Here is a 17190-nt window from a genome sequence, read left to right as displayed (position 1 = left end):
TAAATAAAGCAGACGGCTTTATTGCCGTGTCCACTATCATCATGGAATCCTAGTGGTCCGTCTCTTTCTTTCTTCGCCTCGTCCACGCACCCTTCCCGAGTTCCGAAACCCAGGCTGGAGCTGGACTCCGGCACCCAGCTACTTGCTTTAAGCTCCCTGCCAGAGCCAGGGATCCCCAGGCCCAGGGATGCTGCAGTGCTGCCCAAGAACACTGCTGGCTCAGTAATGCTGGCCCCACCTCCCTGTGTTCCAAGCCCCCAGGGGTCTGGTCAGGGAGAAAGGACACAGGGACAGGACATCTGCCCATATCCTGTCTTGCACCCCACCAGCTCTGTGACCACAGGGATATTACATGTTTTGAGCTTCAACTCCCTGACCCGTTTGGCAGGGACAATAACCTGTCCCTTATGACAGTTAGCAGAGGGTGACCCCTCTGGCTGCCAGAGAGGAAGCAAAGAGTGCTTTGTAAGGACTAAACAACTTCTGAATTAGCATAGATGTGTGAGTGAGTGTGTGTGTGTGTGTGTGTGTGTGTGTGTGAGAGAGAGAGAGAGAGAGAAATAATATTCCGGACAGCATCAAGGAAAGCTAAGCCCCTAGGTGTTTGGGGACTGTATAGGTGGGGTGCTGACACAGGGGCGCTGAGAAGGTATGCTCTCTGTATTTGGGACAGTAGGGAGTAAGGTCTGGAAGCTTCTCTCCTAGCCTGAGATACACAGCACAAGTTCAAGCAGAGGGGTGGGCACTGGAACATGCTCACCCCACAGCGGAGTGCTAGCTCTAGTCCAGGCTGCTCCGTGCTCCCCATCAGGCTCCCTGGTTAGGCACCTGGCAAGAAGCCAATGCTGCCCGTACCTGAGCCCCTGCCACCCACATGGGAGACCTGGTTGGAATTCCTGACTTCCCCTGGTCCAGCCCTGGCTCTTTGGCATTTGGGGGAGTGAACCAGCAGATGCTACACTTGATTTTAGCCAAAAGGCCAAGAAGTGATGTGAACCAGCAGATGCAAAAGAGCTCGCGTTCGCTCGCTCTCTCTCTCTCTCTCTCTCTCTCTCTCTCTCTCCCCCCCTCTATCTCCTTCTTTCTCTGTTCCTCTGCCTTCCAAATAAATCTTTCTAAAAAACATCCCTGGAAAAATATAATTAAAAGGTAAGACTTTTGGTGCAAAAAAATCTTTGAAGTTCATGCATAATTTTTGTAATATACATTTTCCATCAATATTTTGATACATATAGAGAGGTAAGTTATATGTGTGTAAGCATATCTGTGTATACACATACATATGTTATATATGATATATGTATACATGTGCACATGCATGTATATACATGTATATATATATATTTCCCCCAAGCTCAAGGTACCTCTCTCTCTGAGCTTTCAGCACAGAAAGTCTAACCTCCCCAAATTCTGGCAATTCCCAGGTGTGCCCCTCCACTGAAGCAGAGCAACTGATCTATAAAAGTGGGTTTCAGCCCGTTAAACCCAACCAAGAGACAATAATCTGATTGAAGTTAAAAATAAACAGCGTCTAGACACCACTTTTAAGTTGCTTGGAGCCAAATCAACTAAGGCTGACCTGACAGGCAAGGGCAGGTGGCCTGGGGAAAGGAAAGTGCACAGTGTGGAGGAGGAGGCCTCAGGAGCCGGGGGTGCCCAGGGGAGGAGTGTCTGATGGGTGAAGCTGTCACAGTCCACCCTAAACATGCATTGAGAGGGACTGTTCCTTCAGTGACTGGCCATAGGAGGCAGACCCAAGAGTGAGGCTCAAGTGACATCTGGGAGGATCACAGCCTGGGCCACCTGTCTAGCTGTCAGTATGTGGAAGCAAAGGAATACAAGCCTGTCCTGTCACCTAACAGCCCCCAGCACTCACCCCACAGTGGGTGGGATGGACCACACTGGACAGAAGGGGCTGGGAGGGGAGGAGAAGGGTACAACCCCAAAAATATGAACTTGGGGCAGACCCTTGTCCTCTGTGCCCAGGGCTTGGGCACACAGCTAGTCAGAAGATGCTACAGGTATAACACACCCACACTTTCAACCTTTCTGCAAAGGATCGCAGAATCCAAATAAAGTCCTGCCATGCCTGGCCTATCCCCCAATCCTGATGTCATCTCTAGCCCACCCAACATCAGGATCCACGAACTTCAGTCCACACACAAGCTTCCGATCAAATCCCCAAGGCCCCTAACCCACGGCCAAGCACTCACTTCATCCAGCTTCCGGTCTGTTCCCAAGGCCAGCAGGTTGTTGAATTCCCTCTCCATCACCTGGCGAGCCTGGAGTTCATGAAGCAAGAGACGGAAAGGCGAGAGGGGCTAGCAAATGACTTTTCTGTCACCTTTCACCTTTGCTTGGTGTTCAAGCGCAGAGACGGGTGGTTCAGTGCCCTCAACCCATCAGAGCCCCACCACGTCCCACCAGCCTTCTGAGGATGCTCCTTCAAGCCAACCTCAGTGTCTTCTCAGTAACAGAACTGCACACATTGGGATTCCTTCAAGTGGTGCAAATCAGAACGCTGCATTGTGCTTGCTGCAGCAACACGTGCACTAACACTGGAGCAGCACAAAAATGACCTGCATGGCCCTGTGCGAGGATGACTCACCAGCAAGGGACACATTCCACATTCCACATTTTTGTACAATGGAAACCATGATACTTAAGAATACTCTAGTCTCAAAAACACCAATATCCCATGTTTGCTCTGGTAGTTAAGATAGAACACAAAAAAATGGATGAAATTGTCATTTGAGGATATAGTGTCATGATTAGCCCTTGGTTATAATCCCATAGGACTTCGGTCTTCCTACTTTCTACTTGTTCAAAGAAATATGGCAAATTAAGCCTGTGAATAGAATGGATTAAAACTGTTTCTTGGCCAGAAGGGATGAATAAAGGGGAAGAATGGAACAGGCCTTGGCAGGGAGTAGAGGAGTGAGGGAAGTGGGGTTGTCTTCTCTGAATTGCACCTATAAAATGCACAAAATCGGTTCTTTATGCTAATAAAAGGATAATGTAATTGATTTGAGGAGTAGGATTGCAGTGTTCAATACTAGAAAACACACACACACTCACTAGAATCTGCCTGCCCTCCAGGAGGAGTGGAGCAGCGTGTGGATTAAATCCACACATGTGACAAGGGTCCGCATCTGAAAGCCATGCTACGAAGATCGCTCTGTGGCGGTCAAGATCATCACCCTAACAATGAGGCTGCTGACCAAATGACTTCAGCCCCGGGTTCTCACTGCCCAGAGGGCAGTATGAAGCTCTCTGTACATCCTGGGGTGACCAGCTAGAAGGGGCACTTGCTGCAGCCGTGACCCCCAAAAGGCCAACACCACTCAGAGTCACGGAGCCACACAGCCCCACCCTCACTCAAGCCAAAACGGGTCTGTTCCTGGAATAGCCCTGGGGGCTACATTTTCACGGGCCACCCGACAGCTGCAAACCATCCAGACAACAGCAGCTAACATGATCGGGGTGCAGAGGCGAGTCTAAAAGAATTAGGACTGTTCTGTCTGCAAGGGACAGGGGCTGTGGCCCGGAAGCAATTCAATCAGGGTTTATGAGATTCACAGGCGAGGCGAGAACTGCTCCACTACAAAGCTCAGCAGCTGACGGGGCTGAAGAGAGTGAGAGCAGGTATTCATGCCCCTAGCAGGGCTGCTGGAACCTACGGCGAGCGGGGCCACCCACCAGACAGGTTCCAGAGAGCTTAGACACCCTGGATGACAGCGCCCTAAGGTGCAGAACATCACTGAAAGAGCAGTACCATCTTTGGAGCTGGTGCCAGCAGCTAGGGCCTGGCGTGGAGAGGCTCTGTGTTGGGCTATTTGCTATCTAACTTTCCTGGGGCTAGTTCCCTGCCAGTTGGGCTAGAGGAGCAGGCTGATTGGGAGGAGGGACCTGTAGCAGTGGGCATGGGCACAGACTGTGTGCACTCCACTCCAGAGCTGTGCCAGGCATGCAGGCCTGGGGCAGGGAACCTGGAGATCTGAGGACATTGCAGTCTCACCTGGGACAAGCCCCAGGAAAGCCACCCACAGATGCCTAAGCCTGTGTACAAGTGAGAGGAAAATGGAGAGACAGAAAGCCTATGCAGTAGCTGGCATTGTGGCATGGTGGGTTAAGCTACTCTGTGACACCAGCATCAACTATCAGAGAACCAGTTCAAGTCCTGACTCCTCTAACCCAGCTCCCTGTTAATGCACCTGGGAAGGCAGCAGAAGATGGTTCAAGTGCTGTGGTCCCTGCCACGCACATGGGAGACCTGGATGGAGTTCCTGGCTCCTGGTTTCAGCCTGGCCCAGCCCCAGCTTTTGTAGTCATTTGGGGAGTAAACCAGACTTTCTTTTTCTTAGTCTCTCCCTCCTTCTATCACTCTACCTTTCAAATAAATAAACCTTTAAGCACGTGCGCGCACACACACACACAGGCCTGTGTTCTGTGTGTAAGACAGAGTGAGTACAAGCAGGTAGGGAGAGACAGAGTGACTGACTGCAGGGTGCCCACCTGAGTGTTCTGTGTGGGGATCTGGAGGACCAGGGCCAGCGTATTGTGGTCAAAGTTCTCATCCAGGGCCAGCAGCGCGCCGTGTACGCCACTCTCGTGCAGGTTCCCAGCGTAGTCCCGCAGGCCAATGGACTGGACCCAGTGAAGCACCTGGTCATTGGTCCAGACCAGCACGTCTGGAGGACAAGGGCACAAAGAGACAGGTGTGGTCCAGCAGGGATAGCCCCTTCTCTCTCTGGCTCCCACTCCTGCCCTTGGTACATCCTCTAGGCTCATGGGGGAGTAGGCCCCTTTCATTTTAGTTCTGCCAACTGGCAGGGCCACAGATCCCCAGCTTAATCCCCTAAGCCCTGGCCCAGGCTTCAGATGCTGCCTCTGATGCCAGCCCAATCCTGCCCAGCTCACCAAGCTCCAGGAGCACTGTCCTGAGGGGTCCCTTGCATTTGTCCTGTGTGTGGGGTAGGGGGCTTGTAGTGACTGTACCTGGGCCAAGTCTCCTTCCCCAGCCTGGGAGCACCCGGGGCTGGACTGTATCCTCCCTCACTGCACAGGCTCTCGCACCTCTCAGAACGTACCCTTGATCTCGTGCTGGCTTTCCTCCCGCCTCCTCTCCAACTCCTTGCGGTCATAGTTGAGCCTCTTGAGACACATGATGCCGTACTGAAGACTGGTTCTGCAGGTACACAGCCCTGCTGAGCTAGGGGCTCTTGATGCCCTGAGTCCCACAAGTCCAAGTCCACAGCCTCCCTAGTCCCAGGGCTCACTGCTCCTTAGCTTCCCCTTCACTCGGAGTCCTTCTTGGGTTGGGCTCCAGGAAGCCACAGGACCTGTGTCCGTAGCTGTCTGAGCACCACACCATTCCCCCAGCATACCAGGTGCACCAGGCCCACATCTCTCAGGCCTTTGCACTGGCTTCTCTCTCAGCCTAGAACATGACCTCCCCCCCTCCCCCCCGGTCGCTGCGTAAACCACTGCTTCCAATGCCACCTTCTCAGTACAATTCCTGGGGCTCCCGGTTCATCAGGCTGAAATCTGCAAACCTGCCACTGCCCCAGCCCATGTCTCCTCGTCCCCCTGCCATGGCTTACTTTTTTTCCCTAACACATTTTAATCTATTGACACAACCACATCTTCACTGCTGCCTGCCTGTCTCTCCCGATTGCCACGTAAGGACCACAAACACAGGGGACCTTGTGCTCAAAGGCCTACACAAAGCCCTTAGTGCATCACGCAAGATGTGGCTCAGAGCGCTCAGCCTATCCCAGGTGCTCAGTAAACACTTAACAAATAGTAACTGGGGCTAGTGCCATGGCATAGTAAGTTAAGCCTCTGCCTGAAGTGTTGGCATCTCATATGGGCACCACTTCAAGTGCTGGTTGCTCCACTTCCCATCCAACTCTCTGCTTATGGCCTGAAGATGATGGTAGTAGAAGATGACCCAAGACTTTAGGCCCCTGCACCCACATGGGAAACCCAGAAAAAGCTCCTGGCTCCCTTTTTTGGACCAACCCAGCTCCAGTCGTTATGGCCATTTGGGGAGTGAACCAGTGGATGGAAGACCTCTCTCTCTGTGTGTAAATCTGCCCTTCAAATAAAATAAATAAATCTTTAAATAGAAATGAATAAGTAATGATTAAGTGATGCAGCCTAAGGCTGACAGAGTTTGCTGCCACTGGTCCAAGTTCTCACCTGAACCGGGAGTCACTTCCCCAGGCTCCCTCAGAGCTGGTGGCCACCGCCAGGGGACAGAGACTCATCAGGTGCACGGCAGCAGCACACCATGCCTGTGCTTGGGCTTTGCCAGCCAGCCTTCTCCTTCTATGGACACAGAGCGGAAGGATCCTCCCTACACCCCGTGACTGAGGCCACTGCTTTAGCAGACTGCGTCACACAGATCGCCCTCCTCCATCTTACTCAGGAAGCCCTTAGGCCTGGAACAGCCTCTTCTGGGCCCAGTCCCTGCCCCCACCCTCCATCCCTCGCCTCAGCAGGGCATAGGACTGCAAATGCCTTCTGTCGACTTTCAGCCTTGCCGTCATTCTTACTGCACTTTCTGTGACTTCCAAAGCTGTGGCTTATGGCAAGGAGGCAAGGAGGCAAGGCTCTTCAGGTGAGATCAAAGACTAAAGGTAGTATGAAGCAGCCCCGGCCTCCCAGAATGGCACCCCCGTTAGACTGGCAGCTCTCATCAATGTGCATGTTTGCTCCGCCCCCTACATAGAACACCGCGCTCCAAGGTAATGAGCTCTGCCTCGGTGCCAAAAGAAGGTCAGCCGTTACACCAGCACCTGCTGACCACTTGCCTCCTGTATCTAGAATGCTGTTTTCTTGTCATTAAAATCATAATTTTGGAGGGGTCAGTGCTGTGGCATAGCAACTAAGGCCTCCACCTGAGGTGCCAGCAGCCTGCAAGAGCACTGGTTAGAGTCCTGGCTGCTCCAGCTCTGATACAGTTCCCTGCTAATGGCCTAGCAAAATATTGGAGGATGGCTGAAGCACTTGAGTGCCTGCGTCCACATGGAAGAAGCTCCTGAATCCTGGCTCTGGACTGGCCATTGTGGCCATCTGGGGAGTGAACCAGTGAAAGGAAGATCTCTGTTGTGTGCATTCTCTCTCTCTCTCTCTCTCTCTCTCTCTCTCTCACACACACACACACACACACACACAAACACACACAAACATACAGGGCCTTTCAAGTAAATAAATAAATCTTTTTAAAAAATCATGATTGGGACCTGGCGCGATAGTGTAGTGGTTAGAGTCCTCGCCTTGCATGCGCCAGTTCTAATCCCGGCAGCCCCACTTCCCATCCAGCTCCCTGCTTGTGGCCTGGGAAAGCAGTTGAGAACGGCCCAAAGCTTTGGGACCCTACACTCATGTGGGAGAGCTGGAAGAGCTCCTGACTCCTGGCTTCGGACTGGCTCAGGTCTGGCCGTTGTGGCTGCTTGGGGAGTGAACCATCAGACGGAAGATCTTCCTCTCTGTCTCTCCTTCTCTCTGTATATCCGCCTATCCAATAAAAATAAACAAATCTTTAAAAAAAATCATGATTGAAAGACATTTCAAAAACACAGAACATGCTTATGAGGAGCAACATGGCTCCAAGCAGCAGCTTCTGTGGCTGGAGGCCATGGAAATGTCCAGCAGCTCCAACCACCTCTGGGCCTTGTGGGCAGGCCGGGGCACTCTCCCGGGCCCCAGACAGAAGGGTCTTGGGAAGGATTTCCACAGACAAATCCTCTAAAAGCCAGGCACATCCCGCTGGGCAGGGAAGAGCCATCCCCCGCCATCTATCACTGAGCAGAGACAGGTGCAGCTGGGCCAGGCAGCCTCTAGAAAGGGACTACGGCCATCTCTCTCAGCCCCCCCTGGGAAGGCAGGGTGTCAGAGGAGGCAGGGTGTCAGGGGAGGGGGGGACACGGGCCATCCTTGCAGCTCAGCCTCTTGTGGGGGTCCCAGAAGCTGGGTTCACAAGGTGGCCTTTGCACTGGACCCTGATGGTGGGAAGGACCCGAACCAATGTTCACCACCAGACCCACAGCGTCCACCTCATGAAGAGAGTGGAGAAGAGAGGAGAGGGGAGGAGAGGGGAGGGGAGGGGAGGGGAGGGGAGGGGAGGGGAGGGGAGGGGAGGAGAGGAGAGAGGAGGAGAGGAGAGGGGAGGGGAGAGGAGGGGAGAGGAGGGGAGGAGAGGAGAGGAGAGGGGAGGGGAGGGGGAAAGAGAGGGGAGGGGAGTGAAGAGGAGAGGAGAGGAAGGGAGGGAGAATGCAGAGGCAGGAGATGGAAAAGGAGGGGAAGGGAGGAGCACAGGAGACGCCTCTGGTCTGGAGTGAGATCTGGAGCACTGAGGGAGCCCCACAGGGCAGGGCCCAGCAGGAGCCTGGCTCACCGGTGGAAGCTGTCCACCATCTTCAGGTGGACCCGCAGGTCCTTCTTGGTGAGGTGGTCCAGCATGCGGGCATCCACCAGGCACTCCATGAAGTAGCTGCGGTACTGGGGGAGCCCCAGACTTGGCAACCACTCATTCCCAATCCACTCATGGTTCATGTCTCCGTAAGCCAGGGTCTAGGTGAATAGGAAGGAAAGTCTCCGAGTGAGCAAGAGGCTCAGAAGATTTTTCCAGTTAGAAGAAAAGAACCTCCCAGACTCATGAACTCAATACAATGTCAGGTCTTCTCCCCCTGCAAGGGCCGCCAGTCGGGGCATTGCCAAAAGAGTCTGACCATCCAGATCGGCCACCTACACTAATGAGCAGAAGCAACCATGTGAAACCCTTCCTGTGGTGAAGCTATGTGGGCTCTGCAAGCAGCCTTGACCTCCTGGTTTTCAGCCAGCGCCACAGCCCACCATGCCCAGAGGAGAACCCGAGAGAAGCTCTGCTCTGAGAGACCCTCAGGGAAGGGCAAGGCTGGCCAGTGGCAGTGGACAGGCCACACTCCATGCGCTGAGGCCTGGCCCCTCCTGCAGCCTTCCCCAGGCACCCCTGCCCACTTCTGACAGGCCTCCTTCCCAGAGCAGGTGCTTCCTGACCACCCAGTGCTGCAGCTTAACAGGCACCCTGCATCACTCTTTCTTCATGATGTTTTTAAGATTAAACTCTGTCCTGCTGTCTTTCCGAATCAAACAGTTGGTACACACACAAGTACATGTAACCCAAGTTCCTTAGCGAGCAAACAAACGCTGCTAACCTCTGTGGATACCGCTCAAGTTCAGAACCCTATCACTGTCCACTCGGCCACATCCACCTTTCCCTCCTACTTGCCCACCCATCTCCCACTGTCCTCCAAGAGGTGAGCACTAGGTTGAGCTGCCACCATCCCCTTGCTTTGAAAAAGCTTCTCACGGTTTTCTCACTGTGCATTGTTCTCCACAGCGAATTTACTCATTTTGCTTGCTTGTGAGTTTTAGTATCAGGTTCTAAGACTCCTGGGGGATTTTTCTCTTCCATTTCCTGTTTCTCAGACCCCTGCACTTTCTCTGCTTGGTAGTATTCCACTGTGCAAAAAGTTCATGGCAGGTGTGTGCCAGACAAAAAATAAGGAAACACATGATAAAACATTTCTAAACTCCATTTCCACGAATGATTGGAAGCCCCCTGTGACGGGCCTGCATGATCCTCTGTGATCAGAGTGTACTCCATGCTGCACTCGTCCTCATGCACCCCTCATGACGGAGAGCACCCCTGGATTTTGGGACCACCCCCAGACAGCTTGGCTGGTTCGCGTCTCTGTGCAAACACGCTCACTGAAGGAAGGCTGATAGCGTCCGTTGTCCTGCACCACAAGCTCCCCAGCACAGGCAGGGAGAGGAAGACGGACACCCACCTAAATCTCATCATTCCTACAAGGAGAGACGAACGTAAGCGGGCTCCTTCCTGACGCCCTGAGAAACCAGGAGCTGGAGCAAGGGGCCCCAGGGTGCTGGGGGTCGAGCAGGTGGGAGGAGAGAAGCTGTGTCCTGGACGTTCGGCTGTGTGCAGGGGACAAATGCACACAGCACCCGGGGTCCCAGAGGAATGGCCCCAAGGGAAGCAGCCCATGGTGAGCCTGAGCCTTACCTGAGCCCAGCTGCCCTCGTCACTGTCCTAGCAGGAATAAATGCAGCATTGGGGAAAACAGATAAAGTCAGAAGAGGGAGAACCCACCGAGAAGAGGGAGGGGACCGAGCCGCAGCTGCCAGGGTGCAGCTGACTTGGATCACGGACATGTATGTTTACAAGCACATGTGTGGGGCAGAAACACAGGCCTGCGCCTGCCAGGGTCTACAGGCACCAGGCGCATGCAGGCACTCCTCCACACTCCATGATCCTCCACTGCGGATCAAGCCCAAGGACAGGACTTGCCGCCACCTCCCACTCCCTGCAGGCAGAACCGGCCCAGCCCAGCTCTTGTCCACTGCAGCACAGCAGCAGGGACTCCCACTCCCATACCAACAGCTCCCAATTGCAGCTCCGTCCCCACACAGCCCAGCCCCACCACAAGCAGGGCGGCCTTGGCATCCCCATCACCCATAGCTCCCCTCCTCCTCACAGGAACCACTGTCCAAATCCTAGGTTCAGGGCCTAGGGTTAGACTCACTGTTTTAGGGGATGTTGCCAGAGTTTCCATCTCCTCATGGGTGACCCAGACATTCCCAGAAGACTGCAGGTAGAGATCAAATCCAGCTGGTCTCCACATCAGGCCAGCAGCCCACAGGGACAAGGATAAAGCTTCCCCCACATGCTCCCTTGGTCCAGCCCCAGGAGGCCTGACAGCAGGAGACATGTACATCGCCCTTGGCCTAGGGAAGTGCCCCACACCCAGCAGAACTCAGGAAATAAAACTGCATGGGTGAAGGTGAACACAGGGTGCTTATTGGGACCTGCAGCTGACACAATTCTCAGAGCTCAGGACCCGTGGATTGACCCTGGGATTCTCAGAGAAGCCTGCTGTCCTGTATCCTGGACCAGGACAGAGCTCACAGACGCCCTACTCCTTCTGTTTTCCCCAACCTGGGAGAACACACAGAATGCCGGAATCTCCATCCTGGAAACTGCATGGATCTCACACAGTTAGCAGTGGGGTAGAGGAGACATGGAGCCCAGGTTGGTGGGTGCCCCAAAGGATGAGGAGGACACAGCATTCAGGCCTCTAGAAGGCAGGTCATGCTCCTTGAAGAGCCAGGACCTGAATGCCCAGCGGGATGGGGACACAGGAGGAAGGTTCAGAGCTCTCAGCCCCCCAAGACCAATGTAGTGGGCAGAGGTACCGGGCGCTGTGCCAGGGCCTCTGGGAAGTCCTAGCCAAGGGGGAGGCTGCTCACCGTCCTGGAGGTGGGCGGCGCAGAGGGGCTGGTCAGGGATACCATCTCCTGGATGGCCAGCCGGAGCTTGAGCCGGTGCAGGGCATTGCTGATCCCAATCTCCCGCTGGATCTCCGTGTCCGACAAGGCCGACATGATGGCACCACTCTTGACGTTGGCCCGGCAGGCTGCCACATACCAGGCAGGCATTCCCACCCAGAGCTGCAGACATAGGACATGAGGTGGGGGAAGAGAGATCGGGCTCAGCTCCTTCCCCCAAGACCTGAGTCCTCAGGAACAGGTATGGTACACCATGGGTCGGGACCCGACTTTACCCACAACTTCCATGGGGCACACACAGAGCCCAGAAAATGGGAAGTGTGGAGATGGCCTTACCGAATCCTCTCTTCCCACCTTACAGACTAGAACCTCAGCCTGGGAAGGGGACAGGATTGTCTTGGCATTGCATGGTGGGCCACCCCTGGGGGGCATGCACAAGCAGGATCCATGGCCTGGGAAAGTCCAGGCCACTCCCCCAACCTGCAATGCACTGGTAAGGAGCATCAGGGCTGTCACTAAGGGAGGTCACACATGTGCTTGACAAGAGGAACACACTGGGGAAGTTCTAGGACATGTCCCCTGCCTCCCTCGCAGCCCTCCTTCCAGAGACGACTGGTCCTTGTGCCCAGGCTCACCTCCAGCCAGGAGACCACGGTGGGGCCGTCCCACTGGGCAAAGGGCATTCCTTTCCTGCGGGCATCTTCAAGCAGCTGGTGCCTTGTGGCAGAAGAACAACATGCTCACTGGCTCTTCCCCTCCTCGTCTCACAATCACACCTCCGGCAGAGGCCAGGGCCAGGACTGGGACTCCCACGGTCCCTGCTCCTACCTCAGACAACGTCATGCCCAGAAGTGGGGTGGGCAACCTCCAGGCTGTGTAGCCTCTGCACTGCCTCACCCTGACCAGCCTGCCCCACCAGGGAGCCCCAGGTCCTCCCCCTCCCAGTCCCTGCTGTCAGGTGGCCCGTGAGAAGCAGATCAAGTAAGGGCTGGGACCCAGGCAGAGCCTGTGGGGCTCTTACTTTTTCTTCAGCCGTCGGTCCTTCTCTGCCTGGGTGCCCAGCTTGGCAGGCACCAGGGGCTCCTGCATGCTGAGCTCGGAGTCTGTGAGCAGCACTGTGGGTGAGAGGAGGAGGAGGCGAGTCAGCAGGCAGCTGCACAACAGTCAAAAGGGCCCAAGCTCCCCCGCCCTCCCACTGCAGAAGCCTCCACTCAGCTGCTGAGCTGTGGGCAGGCACTAGCCAGGGACAGGGCTGTCAGAGAGGTGGGGATGGAACCACGCAACGTCCCTGCATGCATCCCTGCATCCAAGCAGCCCCAGGTGGCATGGGGTACCCCCTGCGCACAGAGTTTCAGCCCTGGTGGCGTGTTCTAGCCACATCTGTGCCACCCTAGCTGTTAGACAGAAACTCTCTTCCAAGCCATAGAGCAGAAGAAAACCTCAGAACCAGACACGGGCAACCTCAGGGACTCCGACAGCCTGACTTGGGGTGTGGGAGCCGGCAATGGGCAGAGAAAGGTCCTCTCAGCCTCTCACTTGCACTTGCAGGAGAAGGGAAGTGTGTAGCTCATCCTTTCACCACCAATTGCCTTACACTGTAAGACTGGTGGCCAGGCAACACAAGGCAGGGCACACAGAAGCCCTAAGGCTTCACGCCAATCATTTCTCCCACCTGTCAAACCCCTCGGCTTCCCCACCCTGTGAACTGGCATCGGGGGTCCTCCACCTCATCCTTGGCTGCACCTCCCCCATCCTGTGCAGAGTGCCTGCTCCCCTTGCTCCTTCCTCTCCCTCCTCCTCCTCACCTGCCAAGAGCTATGCTCTGATTCACACCTCTCTGAGGTGTGGGAAGGTCTGATAGTGTACTGGGATTCAAAGGTTCCTTTCTTGTTGATCAGTCCCCACAACCCCTCCCCATGCAAGAAACAGTGCTCCGACCAGTTCAGGGGACCTCCATGTCACCTTGTAGTCTGCAGGGGTGAGCTGGTTGGGCCCAGCCCCTTTCTCCCACCCTCTAGCCATCAAAATGGCCTCACAGCTCCCCGCTTCCTCTGCCACCTCCTCTCTCATTGGGCCCCCACTTGCCTCCCACTCAGCCCAGGTCCTGGGAGTAGAGGAAGCCATTCCTGTCCCCCAACCCCAACCCACCACCACCCCACTCTGAAGTCCTGGCTCCAAACCACCCATCTCGAGTATCCCATGGTCTGGTGACTGAGTCCCTCCTTTGTCCCTCCCTTCACACTCGGAGCTGCTGGGAAGCAGGCACTCCCGCTCCAACACCGTACTGGAGCACTCAACAGCAGACTCCTTGGCTGACCGACCCGATGATGGGAAGAGCAGAAGCGAAGAAGGAAGAAAGCGAATGTCACCCAATCCCTACCACCCTCGAACTGGGTATTCTCACAGAGCTGACAGTAACGCAAGCCTTGGCCCAAGCACTTTCCTGCATTTCAGATGCATACAGCCACCAGCAGGTATTGTAACATTTTGAGTCCTGGGGGCCAGATACAGTAGAAATCAGCTCGCATCAAGAACCAACTCTCCTTTGGGTGTTGAGTCTCAGCTTCAGGAACCAACAGGGGAATAAACGGCCACCCAGACAGGGCCTGGTGGGGGCAGAGGCCAGGACTCCCCACCTGGTGGTGCCATCGCAGACCACCAGGCCACAGTGTGAACAGAACCTCAACTCTTCCAGGCCTGAGGTCTGTCTGCCCAGAAGCTTCCTCCCACAAGCCAGATCAGCTATGCACCCTGGCTCCGCCTCCCCCAAGCCCACCCAGACTCCGCACTGCCAGGAGGGGGACAGAGACCATGGCCTGTGGCTCCATCCCGGCTCAGCTGAATCAGCCTGCCCTTCTCCTTCTTCCCAAACAGGCGGCCAATGGACGACTTGATGCCCTTGCGCTTGGCACCCTTGTGCAAGGAGTCCTGGCTGCTGTTGCTGCTGCTGGGGTTGCTGCCCTGGTCCTCCAAGGCGCTGCGGGGTTACAGCCGGAGGTGAAAGGGAAGACAAGAAGACATAGGCTTACATCACAGCAGGGGCAGGGAAGTGAGACTGCAGGGAGAACCAAGATTGAGTCGGTGCTGGGGTCGGAGCAGGTGAATGGTGAGCCAGATCCAGCCGAGGCTGGTCCCACCTACCTCTTGCCTTCTTCTTGGCTCAGGGCGGGGTGGCCCAGCTTCTCCAGCCGCAGCGTCCTGGGTGAGGAAGGAGGAGAAGTCTCACATTTTATGGTGGCTTTATCCTCTCGGTTCTCTTCCCGAGACACTGGCGACTGAACAGACAGTGGGGCCGTCAGGGGGCAGAGGGAGTGATGCGGGACCTGCCTACCCAGCCCAGATGAGGCAGAAGCGGGGAGGCCTGAGCTCAGACCCCAGGGCCTCCGTAGTGGAGAAGCCCAAAGGGCCAGGCCTGGGAGCGGGTCACCCGCTAGTACCTGGGTCCTTAGGCAGCACTCACCAGCAGCTTCCTCCTATGCTTTCTTAAGTCACTTGGCTGCAAGAGAGAGGCAAGGTACACTCAGATGCATGCTCGGGCTGCCCTTATGCCCAGCCCAGGGCAGCCCTGTAGTCTTAGGATTAAGATAGGGTCCAGTGTCTCCCACAGTCCTGGAGAGCAAGAAGAGGCTCGGGGTGGACCCACAAGTCCAACAGCCCCCAAGAGAGGACCTTGCAGGCTGGACGAGAGCCCAGCAAAGGCACAGACACATGAAGTGGCCGGCCACACCAGGGCCAGCACATTACCACAGGAGAGAGATGCCAAGGCCCAGCAGAAGTAAAGGGAGTCCTGTGTCCTCCCCCCCACCGGTCACATCTCCACTGGTCAACAGCCCATGGCAGCTCTCACCAGGGTCATGACCCCCATGCGGTCCAGGTCCTGGGCGGTGCTGCGGGAAGTGAGCTTGGGTGTGGAGCGGCCACTGAGTGGCGGGGATGCGCTGGCCAGGGACAGGGCAGTCAGAGAGGTGGGGATGGAACCACGCTTGCGCAGCTGCGTCAGGTTCAGGGCCTCCATGCTGCCGCTGGTCACACGTGTCTCAATCTCCTCGGCTCGGAGTTCTGTGGACTCCTTCTCCTCCTGGATCATCCTACAAGCAGAGCAAGATGGCCCTCACCCCCTGCCCAGCACATCCCACTGGAAGCAGTACCCTAGGACCACACACTGAGGGTGTGTGCAGTGAGGCCTTGCTGTGTCAAGACAGCAATCTGGACAATGTAAAACAAACTGACCTGGGAGTCAGAATTCCTGAGCTACCCTAACCTACAGGTGGCCTTGAGCCAAGCATATTGTTCTCTGACCCATGAAATGATGGCAGGGGTCTAAGTTGGCAGGTTCTAAGTGCAGGACTGGTAACTGGAACACTGAGAGTTTATTGGGTCCCAGGAAAATGAGAAAGATAATGCTAGCTGGAGTGTGTGTTGGGGGATGGGGAGGACCAGGGTGTGTGTTGGGAGGCGGGTGTGGGCTCAGGCAGTCCTCAGCAAGGAGCAGGTACATGATGCCAAGAGGCCTGGGGACGACCTACCCCTACCCTGGGAGCTCACCTGTGCTACTCCAGCAATGTTAATCATGATAGCAAATCCAAGTTAGTTTAAATACGAAACGCTATAAAATAAAACGCTGGGAGTCTTACACCAGTGTCTGTATGTGTACGTGTGTGCAGCAGGTGCACCATGTGGTGTGTACTTGTGTGCATTATGTGTTTATGGGTATACACTTGCATGTATGTGCCTTGGGTGTGGATGTGTGCACATGTGTGTGCACGTGTGCTGTGTTTTTCAGAATTTGTGAAATCCCAGTCTGCAAATCATTGCCCCAGACAAGCTCCATAGCTAGAACCCTCCCGCACAGTCTAGATTTATCCTTGCTGCTTGTAATTAGCACCCATGAACTCACTAAAAGGGCAAGAAAGAGCAAAGGTTGGCCAACTCCCCCTGCCACTGTTGCCTGTCTCATTGGGACAGCAGACGCGGCACAGTATAATCGGCTGGATTGTGGCTCTGCCACTTTCTGTGTGGTGTGGGGCAAGTCACTTAACCTGAAGTCCTGATCCCTTAGAGAACTGCCAACCTCAGCATGGTGGGATAACCTCAGCATGACAGTGACATTCACACAGCTCTGGGTGCACCTCTGTGGACATGAGCTACATCATGAGTGAAGGGTTCCTAGCAGGAGCACCTCCCCACCAGCCCAGCCACTTGGCCAGCCTGGGAAGAGCAAGAAGCCCCAAGAGTCCACCTGGGGCCTACCCCTCTCAGGCCAGAACTGAGCCAGGACCCTGCCTGAGGCCCCCAGAGTGGCAAGAGATGGCACAGGCCCCTGTGCCCCCGGAGCACCCGCCAGGCGCAGCCGTGCCCCACCTGATTTCCGCGTTGATGGCGTCCAGCTGCTCTTGCAGCATCATGGCCAAAGTCTGGGCGTCTGAGTGGCCGCTGGGAGAGACAACGTCCATGGAGCCCACCAGACCCCCTGGCTCCTCATCCACATCGGAGATCTCAGGGTCACTGTCAAAGGCAGGAGTGGCCGTGGGGGCCAGCACCCCAGGCAGTGAAGACGGCTCCCAGTCCTTAGCGAGGGGAGATTAAAGGAGCCGCAATGAGACACGCCAGGTAGGGGAGGCACGGCCCCCACCACAGCTTGGACCCCACCCCACCCCAAACCCCAGACCTAGGAATTCACAGCCTACATCTCAGCAAGACTTCTGGATGGGTTTGAAGTTGTTTTGCTTGTTTGCTTTGATTTGCTTTTGGCACACTTACAACTAAAATATTTCTGCTGTCCCTTAAGGAGCCAGGGAGCCAGCAAGGGTTTGAATCTCAGCTCTGCAGCCCTCT

At 55.5% G+C, this 17190-nt stretch overlaps 1 protein-coding gene across 2 annotated transcripts in view; it reads right to left on the bottom strand.

Annotated features, from left to right (window-relative positions):
- The window catches only part of PPFIA4 (PTPRF interacting protein alpha 4), a 49049-nt gene that overhangs the window by 8165 nt on the left and 23694 nt on the right, over positions 1–17190 (bottom strand). For both annotated transcript variants that reach the window (XM_058669027.1, XM_012930073.2), the window contains exons 15-27: positions 16717–16922; positions 15203–15443; positions 14816–14851; positions 14497–14630; positions 14166–14332; positions 12377–12470; positions 11991–12072; positions 11317–11517; positions 10593–10655; positions 8405–8580; positions 5091–5188; positions 4516–4691; positions 2214–2282 (exon numbers count right to left, since the gene is read on the bottom strand). In XM_058669027.1, coding sequence (XP_058525010.1) covers positions 2214–2282; positions 4516–4691; positions 5091–5188; positions 8405–8580; positions 10593–10655; positions 11317–11517; positions 11991–12072; positions 12377–12470; positions 14166–14332; positions 14497–14630; positions 14816–14851; positions 15203–15443; positions 16717–16922 — 1743 coding nt within the window. The remainder of the gene's footprint in view (positions 1–2213; positions 2283–4515; positions 4692–5090; positions 5189–8404; positions 8581–10592; positions 10656–11316; positions 11518–11990; positions 12073–12376; positions 12471–14165; positions 14333–14496; positions 14631–14815; positions 14852–15202; positions 15444–16716; positions 16923–17190) is intronic.

The sequence above is a fragment of the Ochotona princeps genome, chromosome 10 (genome assembly GCF_030435755.1).
Source record: "Ochotona princeps isolate mOchPri1 chromosome 10, mOchPri1.hap1, whole genome shotgun sequence".
Lineage (NCBI taxonomy): Eukaryota > Metazoa > Chordata > Mammalia > Lagomorpha > Ochotonidae > Ochotona > Ochotona princeps.
The sequence above is the reverse complement of the archived record's forward strand: the minus strand, read 5'-3'. Positions and strand labels throughout refer to the sequence as shown.